We start from the raw sequence: 11194 nt of genomic DNA on the forward strand, positions 1-11194 counted from the left end.
CATAGTATTATTGTAACTGAAAAATACTTGCAGTATTGCAAATAAAACAATTTTGCATTAAAAAATACAAAATTTTCTGCATTGGAAAAAAAATTCAATGCAAAATGTTTGCATTTTTTTTTAATATTCGTCTAATTTCTTGTGATAATTTACCAAATGAGGTAGTTTCACAAATTGTCACATTTCGTGAAATTATTTAATTTGAAATTCGAATTGACCTAATTTGAGAAGTGAACACGTCTAATGTTTCCTAGAAAGTTCTTTTTTTTTCGGAAACCAGGGAACGCACTCTCCATTAAAATCTACTACTACAAATTATGTCAAGAGAACATTTTTCTACTACAAAAATATTAAAATTGACATTTCTCTCCGAATCAAGCATAAAAAAATAAAAACAATAAACCAAAAACATAAATTTGTAAACAATTAAAATAAAAGTTAAACTAAAAATTACAAAAAAAAAAAAACAATGGATATGGATTATATTTATTGCAAAGGAGTGGTATTACACTACAAAAAATTAAAAACAAAACAATATCAAACCCAATAAATCCAATTCCAGGTCAAATCAAAACGCATCCGAGAAAGCAATTGGGATCGCAATGAAAAAAAGTCCCTCTTAAAATTAGTCCAAAAATACAGACCCATTATCGACAACAAAGGCAATGACAATGTCTGGATTCGTCGAAAAAATGCTGCCTGGGAGACAATAGCAAAAGGAATGGCCGCCGAAGGCCTCCGGCGAGGAGCCAAAAGCGCTCGATCACAATGGGCTCGAATGAAAGGTGAAGCAAGGAAAAAACAAACAAAAATTAAAAAAGAAACAATAAATTTGGAGGAAGAAGAAGATGACAGTCCGGTAATTATACCAACAGAAAACACAGATTCTTATGATTGCCTTGTCAAGACTGAAGAATGTCTCCAAGACGAAGAAATGAGAATAAATGACAGCGATGTAATAATCACCCCAGACATTGACCAAATCTGTTACGAAAAGAAATTGATGTGTTGCGATACGATTTTGACTTCCATTCCCAGTCCAAATGAAAGTTCTGGTATCGCTTCGGAAGGCATTGGTTCTCCAACAGAACAACAATCCTTTCCACCTCCTCGTCACCAAGCCGAAAAGAAGTTTGCGTCTAAAATTCCAATCAACCGAGGAGTGTTTCATGCTCGACTGCGACAAATCGAAGAGGAAACCGCTCAGAAAGCTGAAATGCATGCGCAGGAGATCCTCCATCGGCAAGAAATCCACTGTTTGCGGGTCAAACAGATGGAGGATCAAATTGAGCAGCAAAGGCGGCTTTTTGAGGCGCAATTAGAGAAACTCCAAAGTTCAAATTAGTCTTAGTTTATTTTCATGTTTTTTTTTTTTTTAATAAATTCAAATTTAGATTTATTGAGACTTATTTTTGGTGCAGGGTCATAAGTCCACGGGCCAAAAGTTCATATTGGACTACTGATTCACTTGGGTGGGTTATAAGTCCACAAATCAATTAGGTGTCAGAAACCCACAAAAAAGTGAGCCAGAACTCCATAATGTCGAAAAAGATGTGGAAGGTGCTTAGGGAATATTAATTTGTAAAGAATGTTGAAATGTTAATTTTTTTCAACAATATAGTACAGGAAAGATAGACTTTTTCGTGGAACGAAATACAGAACGGCTGAATTTTTCAAATCTGAAAGAGCGGTATTAGAAAAGCTTAAGTCTTGGTTTTCGGGACGGCACTCCCCTGGCGAAATCCGCCATTTTGCAAAACGCGAATCGCTCTATATCTCTAAAACTATGGGTCCTACAGAAATGGTTATCAGACTAAAGTTATTGGAAATTTAATTATCTTTTTCTTTGTAGTACATTATTTTTCTAAGCGGGCAATAGTTTTGAGGTTATGTTGTTTTAATTTATTTTTTTTCGGTTTTTTTAAGATTTTATCATTCCCTGTCACAGTTACATAATTTTTTAAAGAGTAAAAGTTACAGACCATCAAATTTCTAATAATTTGGTATATTTTTGAAAGTCATGGGAAGTATAAGTTGAAAGTTATTGATATGAAAACTATAATCTAAGTGCAGGAAAGTTAGTAAAAAAAACAGGCATTTTGTGGAACAAAATGCAGAACGGCTGATTTTTACAAATCTGAAAGAAGGGTATTAGAAAAGCTTAAGTCCTGGTTTTCGGGACGGCACTCCCCTGGCGAAATCCACCATTTTGAAAAACGTGTATTGGTCCATATCCACTACACTTTTGGCTTGACCGAATAAGTTACTTAACCAAAGTTGTAGGTAATATAAATATCTTTCCTTGTGCATGCACTCTTTTTCAGCGAGGACAACGCTTTTGGGGTTATGTTGTTTTATTTTCTATTTTTTTTCTTTTTTTTTAACTTTTCTCAGTCTCTATGATAGAAACATAAGCACCATTAAAGTTGTAGAACATCAAATTTCTATTAATTTGGTATACTTTGAAAGATTATATGATTTTTAAAACCAAAGATAAGGAACTTTAAGAGCAATCTATCTCAATATTTTCAAAAAATATACCCACTTATATATTTTTGCATAAGGTATAAAAAAAAGGCTAAATCGTGTACGTTATGTAAAAACAAGAAAAATATGATATGAGAGGGATTTATTAAGGTGGGTAATGGTAAGACTTACAATATTGTGGTACACATATTTTGTTTAAAAAAATAAAACAACATAACCTCAAATGTGTTGTCCTCGCTGAAAAACAGTTAATGCACAAGGAAAGATATTTATATTACCTACAACTTTGGTTACATAACTTATTCGCTCAAGCCAATAGTGTAGTAGATATAGACCAATTCACGTTTTTCAAAATGGTGGATTTCGCCAGGTGGTTGGCGTTCCTAAAACCAGGACTTAAGCTTTTCTAATACCCTTCTTTCAGATTTGAAAAAATCAGCAGTCCTGTATTTCGTTTCACAAAATGCTTGTTTTTTTACTAACTTTCCTGCACTTAGATTATAGTTTGCAGATCAATAACTTTCGACTTATACATCGCATGACTTTCAAAAATATACCAAATTATTACAAAATTGATGGTCTATAACCTTTACTGTTTAAAAAACTATGTAACTGATACCGGGAATGATTAAATCTTTAAAAAACCGAAAAAAAATAAATTAAAACAACATAACCTCAAAACTATTGCCCGCGCAGAAAAATAATGTACTACAAAGAAAAAGATAATTAAATTTCCAATAACTTTGGTCTGATAACCATTTCTATAGGACCCATAGTTTTGGAGATATAGAGCAATTCGCGTTTTCCAAAATGGCGGATTTCGCCAGGATGGTGGTGTCCCGAAAACCAGGACTTAAGCTTTTCTAATACCCCTCTTTCAGATTTCAAAAATTCAGCCGTCCTGTATTTCGTTCCACAAAATGCCTGTTTTTTTACTAACTTTCCTGTACTAATATTTGTAAATTGATGTTTTTAGTTTTTTTTTATAATATTTTTTTTTTGAAAATTGTATGTTTTTTTTTCTTAACTGACTCGAGTTTTCTTTGTAAAGCGTATTGAAGTAATTTTCGAAAACTCGCACAAAGCAAAGAAGAACAAAATTTTGTTCAAAAGACGATTAGTTTGGAGTCTCATAGTGATAATCGCCACTTATTTGGGGAACTATCTCGCAAACAAAGCGGACTAATTAATTATTATCACATGGAGATGGGAGAATCAATTTTGAGGTGTGAAAATTGATTCTCCCGTACGCAAATTTTTTTTCCGCTTCGCGTTTACCGAGTTATAACATAAACATTAGACTGATTCAAAAAAAAAATTTTTTTTGTTCAAAGCATTACCGAAAATATTGTTGGAAATGACGAAAAAAATACTGTAAAAGTTTAAGCCCTTAATGTTAACATTTAGTACCGCCGCGTCGCAAATTTCTATATCCCATACGATTTGTATGGGAAAGATTGTGTATTTGTGTTTAGAATTTTTTATCTTTTTTTTTTATAAATGTTTTGGGGAGATATTGCGAAACAAATTAGAATATGAGAAGTCAGCCGCATAATGAATTTTTGCTTTCCTACTCGGTTATAAATTTTTAATCGATAGGCCAAAAGTCCACAGGAATTTTGTGTGAACTTTTGACCCAATTGGGTGGGTTGTAAGTCCATAATTGCTTTATGGAGCTATGACACACACAAGTGAGCCAATAGTCCATTATGGACTTTTGGCCTGTGGACTTTCAACCCTGCACCCTTATTTTGTATTATAATAATAGTACTCATGTTTTAAATACATTGGTATTTTTGTTTTTTTAAGTACTGACTTAGAATTGTTTTAGCTTTAATATTTATGTAAATAAATAGGCTTGTTAATTCTAAAATATTTTATGGCAAGAAGCTTATATAGTAAAAGGAACAATTTTTAGTATTGCTCCCAGAGACCATAATAACAGTCAACCTTTATTTTCAACTGGTTTCTCTCTCAGAATTACCACATTACTTTATACAGGTTACGGTTAAGGTTTGTGATTTATTTTTAAAAATCAAAAATAAAGGTTATCTGTTGAGATTTGTTTTTTTTTTTTAAATACCTATCTCTCAATGGTTGAGATTTTTACAAAAAAAAAAAAAAAAAAATAAATGGAAAAGGTCAACCTTAAACCGTTTTCGCAGAAAATAAATCAAAAATGTTTAATTCAAAGGAAAAAGTCAAAAATGTCTTAGTTTATGTATTACGTTCAACTAATAATAGACTTTGAAAGGTCTTTGACCCAAGTTTATAGCTCCTTTCGCTTAAAATGAAATGTGAAGATGAAAAATGTCCTTTCCACTGTGATTTGAGTCGCTGCTGGGACGACCGGCACAAGCAATGCAATTTCGAATATTTCAGGAGACCGATGTTCTAATTGATAAATTTGCAGATGAGATTTATTTCTTTCTCTCAGCGGTAAATCTCAATGGTTGACAGAAATATAAAAAAAATACAAAATAAAGGTTTTTCTTTTTTTAAATAAATGTTATTTTATTACCTTTATTTAAAATGGCAACAAATAAGTGTTATTAAAGAACCTTTCAAAAGGTTAAGATTTATTTCTGATCTCTGGCTGCTCCTTAACAAAGAATTCCTTTCTTACTTCTTCAGGAGAAGCAGCCAGGTCATAGACAGAGGATAACAACTCATGAAATTTTCTAAATTTTTTTTTATCTTCAACCTTATTTGTAAATCTAGCTACTCATAATTTGTTCTCAGAATTGTTTTGTTTAGATATAGATAACCAGGACGTGCGGCTGTCTTTCAGACGGGGAAATGCCCATTTTTAAAAAGATATAACGTACATCATTTAGATTTAGCCTTCTTAACACGCCAATGTAGTATGTTGATGTATATTCAAGAAGGTTCTGCTGCAAGGTTCAGTGTGAGAATGGGTATGTTTTTGCTTTTGCATCCAACTAAAAATATTGGTTGTCTGTAAAGTCGGTTTACGGATAATAATTTAACGTGATAACATCATACGATAATCAGTTTTATCAAAACAAAAAACTACCTCTATGGCTCGAAGCTTTAATTTTATAACAACAAGACAAAAATGGAAAGTAAATAAATGCGTTAAAAATTTTGTCTCAAATATGTACTTTGATGATAATGGTTTTAAGAATTTATTTAATGAAGTTCAAAAGTTTTGTTTTTATTCATGTTTTTTTTTTTGTATACGATTTATGAACATTTCTTCATAAGCATTCAATAAATTTGGGTTGTTAATTTGTTTCAACAAACGAAGAAATGCTTTTCAAAGAATTTGTATGTTCAACTTGATAATAAAGTCAATGAACAAACTAAAGTTCTGGCTATGGGCAAGCTTTTATCTGCTTTTGCAACAAATAATTTTATGGCTGAATTCGAAACAAAAGCTAAAGGAAAATACCCTGACTTTCTATTATTATGGGTCAGATATGTTGACGATAGCTATATCCTATATTATCATTCATAAGGACAAACTTGCAAATTTTCTCGATTTTTAAAATTGATTTTCAGTTACCATTTTTAGATCTCAAACTTAAGTAGCAATTTTCTTGTTTTCGTCCCGTTTTCGAGTCATGACGGTTTTTATGATTTTTGCTTTGACTGGCTTTATCTTTGCCAAACTACGTCTGATTCGAAAAATTTTTTTTGCAACTAATCAATCAACTTATTAATTTATTACAGTTTAAGTTTATCTCAAAACTTTGTTTTCTGCGGACAACCGTTTCTCCGCTATTTTTTTTCAAACACAATTTTCTTCGTTTTTGAAGTTGTTTCTTATGTCGTTTTCTTTCACTCCAATGAGAGTACCCTTTTAGTACTTATTTTTGCACTTTTGAAGGTTTTGTGTTCTTTGCCGCCACAAAAGTGTAAAAAAAAATTACTCCGGAGTAATAAATAAATAAATAAATTTGCAGCTTTAAATTCTTATTGTGCTAATAATATTCCTCTTAGTAAAAACAATTACAATAAAGAACTTAAAAAGATTCAAAGAATAGCAAAAATAAACGGTTAGGTATACTATTAAATTAGAAAAAAAACACAAAGAGAAAAAAGATTTGAAGAATTTGACTTCTTTAGTTTCTCTATTAAAGAAAATGTGGTAGCATATATGGGTGGTACATTTATTGAGGGATTAACTTACTTTTTAAAAGAGTACTTAATAAATTTTCAATAAAACTATCACCAAATAGCAATGGTAATAAAGTCAAACAAAAAAACGGGCTCTATCAATTCAAGGAGCACACTTTAAATAACTAGGTCTAATTAAAAAATAAAATAAACATAAATTACAAAAATAAATTCTTAATTTGTACCCTTTTTTAACTAAAGCAATAAAACACATTTTATAAAGATTTTACTTTTTTGTTCATTATTGTTTTCTTCATATAAGAATAAAGTACCTGGGTGACCGAGCTTTGCTCGGTATCCTTAAATGTTATAATATAACTTTCAGTGAAAAAATTCAAATGTAAACAGCAATTTTTTGGAGTGGGTTTGAGTTTGCAATGACCAGTTTTTTCGCGGGTTACAAAACACCACATTCCCACTTTATAATCCAGTTTATTTAAGTTTGAATATACGATCAGCAATGAATAGAAGGGTTACAGGAATCTGCATTATCGAAAATGCTTACAGCAATGAGATCTCTTTTTGTTCAAACTTTAATTTTCGGGTCAGAAAGTTTTGGATGGTGAATATAAAGTTAAGCTTTTTTTTCAAGTTTAGCCTTGTATGAAGAAATACTATTTTTATCCCTGTTTTTTTTTTTTTTTCTGTATCAGTGGATGCTTTACTCCTTTCTTTTTTTTAACTTATGTATACAGGTTATGTATGCTGATTGGGGAACTTAAGGGCTCTCAGAATTTGGAACCTTGTTCATCCCGAATCCTTACGGTTTTCGATTTAATGCAATTCTTGTGAAATTTCGAAAAATCCCTACTTGGCAACAGTATTCTGCTTCCTGCGGCCATTAATCAATAATCGCAAAATATTACAATTTTAATTCAAGAAAACAGGGTTTTTCAGAACAAAAAACAACCAACTGAAAATAGGCTATTGATTATGTCGAAAAAAACAGGGTAATAAGGAACTAAGACGTTCACGGGTTTTTATTGCAGGAATCGTTCAATGGGTTATAAAAGAAGATAAAACCGCGGAGTGCTATTAAATGAGAGGGTGGAAACTGAAGATAGGGGTGCAAAAGCCCCCTTTTTGGTTTTTTCAATATACCTCGTAAACCAAGCAAAATTTTGATATATTGCACATATAACTTTTTGTAGAGAATTAAATTTCCTATTGGAATAATGTTTTTTAAAAATTGAAAAAAAAAAATTTCCATACCAAAATAGTCGAAACAATCATAAAAAAAATATCAAAAAAATCGATTTTTTGAGTTTTTTTGCTTTTTTAGTTGTACATTTTTTTTGGGTTGAGATAGACATAAACATTGCTCCAAAGAAAAAAAGAAGATTAAATTTCCTACAAAATGCTGTACTCACTAAATTTTTTCATTGAAAATTGACCGAAGTATGGCCATTTTAATCTATCTTTTTTTCGCATTTTTAGTTTTACTTAAGTAAAACAGAAACATTTGAGGGGAAAGTACGATTACTTAAGCACCAAGAACTGATAATGAGATTTTGTAGAGGGGTTAAATACAATCATTGTTTACTATGGGAGGGAGGGTCAATGTCCCCCCGTTTTGGAGGGAGGGGCAATTTTCTAAAAAAAATACTTAAAATTAAAAAAAATTATTAAAAAACAACGGCAACACTTACAGTTTTGATTGATACTTTTTTTCAAAAGCTAGAATTATAATCTTAATATCAATTTTAAAATGAAGTTATTTTAATCAATTCTTTTTGAAATAAACGAGTGATTCCGATAAAGAAAGTATTTTGTCTATTTTTCAATTTTCTCAAAAAGTAGAAGGCATAGGAACATTATGATTTTCATGATTTGATAAGAAATCAATTAAGGCAGTTTACTTTGTCGTATTGAAGTCCACAGTCTTTGTGAAAATTGTACTCAATGTGCTTTTTAAACATTTTTTATACAAGTTTTGACTTTGAAATCGGGTATTGCAAAAAGAATTGATTAAAATAACTTCATTTTAAAATTAATATTAAGATTATAATTCTAGCTTTTGAAAAAAGTATCAATCAAAACTATAAGTGTTGCCGTTGTTTTTTAATAATTTTTTTTAATTTTAAGTATTTTTTTTAGAAAATTGCCCCTCCCTCCAAAACGGGGGGACATTGACCCTCCCTCCTATAGTAAACAATGATTGTATTTAACCCCTCTACAAAATCTCATTATCAGTTCTTGGTGCTTAAGTAATCGTACTTTCCCCTCAAATGTTTCTGTTTTACTTAAGTAAAACTAAAAATGCGAAAAAAAGATAGTTTAAAATGGCCATACTTCGGTCAATTTTCAATGAAAAAATTTAGTGAGTACAGCATTTTGTAGGAAATTTAATCTTCTTTTTTTCTTTGGAGCAATGTTTATGTCTATCTCAACCCAAAAAAAATGTACAACTAAAAAAGCAAAAAAACTCAAAAAATCGATTTTTTTGATATTTTTTTTATGATTGTTTCGACTATTTTGGTATGGAAATTTTTTTTTTCAATTTTTAAAAAACATTATTCCAATAGGAAATTTAATTCTCTACAAAAAGTTATATGTGCAATATATCAAAATTTTGCTTGGTTTACGAGGTATATTGAAAAAACCAAAAAGGGGGCTTTTGCACCCCTATCTTCAGTTTCCACCCTCTCATTTAATAGCACTCCGGGGTTTTATCTTCTTTTATAACCCATTGAACGATTCCTGCAATAAAAACCCGTGAACGTCTTAGTTCCTTTCTAAACTACATAATCAATAGCCTAAAAACCCTGTTTTGTTGAATTCAATTTGTAATATTTTGCGATCTAACTGCAACTTTGGAAACTTTTATACTTTTTTGAAAACTACAATAAGAGGGCAACTTTTTAAAATAATAAACCATTCTCACACCGAAAAATTTTTTTGCGGTGTTGGTCGCAAATAAAAGTTAGAAATAGATTTTTTATAAAACTTGAAACTGTTAGTTAATTTGCAGCGAAATGGTGTATGGAATACAAAATATTTTGATTAATTAATTGTTCCTAATTATTTGACAATGTCGTAAAAGAATTTTAAAAAAACAAAAATCAATAATGGGCGCAAGAAGCAGAGTACTGTTGCCAAGTAGGGATTTTTCGAAATTCCACAAGAATTGCATTAAATCGAAAACCGTAAGGATTTGGGATGAACAAGTTACCAAATTCTAAGAGCCCTTAAGTTCACCAATTAGCATATTTCGTTTGATCCATTACTTTTGGGACACCCTGTATATTATAAGATTGACATTAGGTCAACGGTGTTGCTTTTTGTGAGTTATTTTGTTCTTATACGTTAACAATAGTCGCATTAAAACGAAAAAAAAACGTAAAACAAAGATAATTAGTGATACCAAATCAACAAATTACTTAAAAGTTTCAATACATGATCAAAAAAGTCATGATCTAAAAAATTTTGTTTAGTTATTGTAACAAAAAGAAAAAGAACAATGCGTAACACATGGAACCATCCTTCAAAAATTTATTGAAATCGTTGAATCTGTCTCCGCTAAAAAAAAAACTAATATAAGAGAAAATACTTCCAAAATGTTGTATCTACCTAGAGGACCAAACCCTGAAAATTTCATCGAAATCTTTAAAGTTGTTACAAAAAAAAAATTCTATATTTAAAAAGTGGGCTTGGCAGTGGGCGGATTTAAAAAAGAAAAAACTTCCAAAACTTTTTACTTTCTTAGATAAACAAACACTGAAAATTTCATCGAAATCGTTAGAGCCGTTTCCGAAAAAAACTTTTATGTTAAAAAAGTGGGCGTGGCAGTGGGCGGATTTTTCAAAAAAAAAATTCCAAAACTTTTTACTCGCTTACATAAACAAACCCTGAAAATTTCATCGAAATCGTTAGAGCCGTTCCCGAAAAAACTTATATGTTAAAAAAGTGGGCGTGGCAGTGGGCGGATTTTTCCAAAAATACTTCCAAAACTTTTTACTCGCTTATACAAACAAACCCTGAAAATTTCATCGAAATCGTTAGAGCCGTTTCCGAAAAAACTTATATGTTAAAAAAGTGGGCGTGGCAGTGGGCGGACTTTTCAAAAAAAAATTCCAAAACTTTTTACTCGCTTATATAAACAAACCATGAAAATTTCATCGAAATCGTTAGAGCCGTTCCCGAAAAAACTTATATGTTAAAAAAGTGGGCGTGGCAGTGGGCGGATTTTTCCAAAAATACTTCCAAAACTTTTTACTCGCTTAGATGAACAAACCCTGAAAATTTCATCGAAATCGTTAGAGCCGTTTTCGAGATCCCAATTTTATATATATTTATATATATATATATATATATATAAACAATTTTAGCTCGTTTAAAGTTATAAGATTTATAAAACACTATAGCGCACAATTTTTAACGATTTAGTAAATTGCTAAAGCCAAGTAAGTTATTAAAGTTATGCTTTTTGGTTTAGTAACTTACTAAAATGGATTTAGTTATTTACTTAATCATTTCAAATTTTGCGCCTATGTTTATAATACATTTATAAAAGAAAATCGGCCCCAAAGTCGAAAATTATCATGGGTACGTAAAAATTAATACC

The 11194-nt window shown here is 30.6% G+C and overlaps 1 protein-coding gene across 1 annotated transcript; it reads left to right on the top strand.

Moving 5' to 3' along the window:
- Positions 1-355: 355 nt before the first annotated feature.
- On the top strand, positions 356-1362 carry LOC129906721 (uncharacterized). Its single transcript, XM_055982615.1, has 2 exons — positions 356-502; positions 563-1362. Exons 1-2 carry the CDS (start codon positions 470-472, stop codon positions 1343-1345), a joined length of 816 nt encoding a protein of 271 aa, XP_055838590.1. The 5' UTR covers positions 356-469; the 3' UTR covers positions 1346-1362.
- The last annotated feature ends 9832 nt before the right edge of the window (positions 1363-11194 follow it).

This window comes from Episyrphus balteatus, chromosome 1 (genome assembly GCF_945859705.1).
Source record: "Episyrphus balteatus chromosome 1, idEpiBalt1.1, whole genome shotgun sequence".
NCBI lineage: Eukaryota > Metazoa > Arthropoda > Insecta > Diptera > Syrphidae > Episyrphus > Episyrphus balteatus.

Coding starts and splice junctions, on each gene's coding strand:
- LOC129906721 (XM_055982615.1), top strand. CDS start 470: ATGGATATGGATTATATTTATTGCAAAGGAGTG. Junction 503..562: donor ATATTTATTGCAAAGGAGTG/GTATTACACTAC, acceptor ATCCAATTCCAG/GTCAAATCAAAACGCATCCG.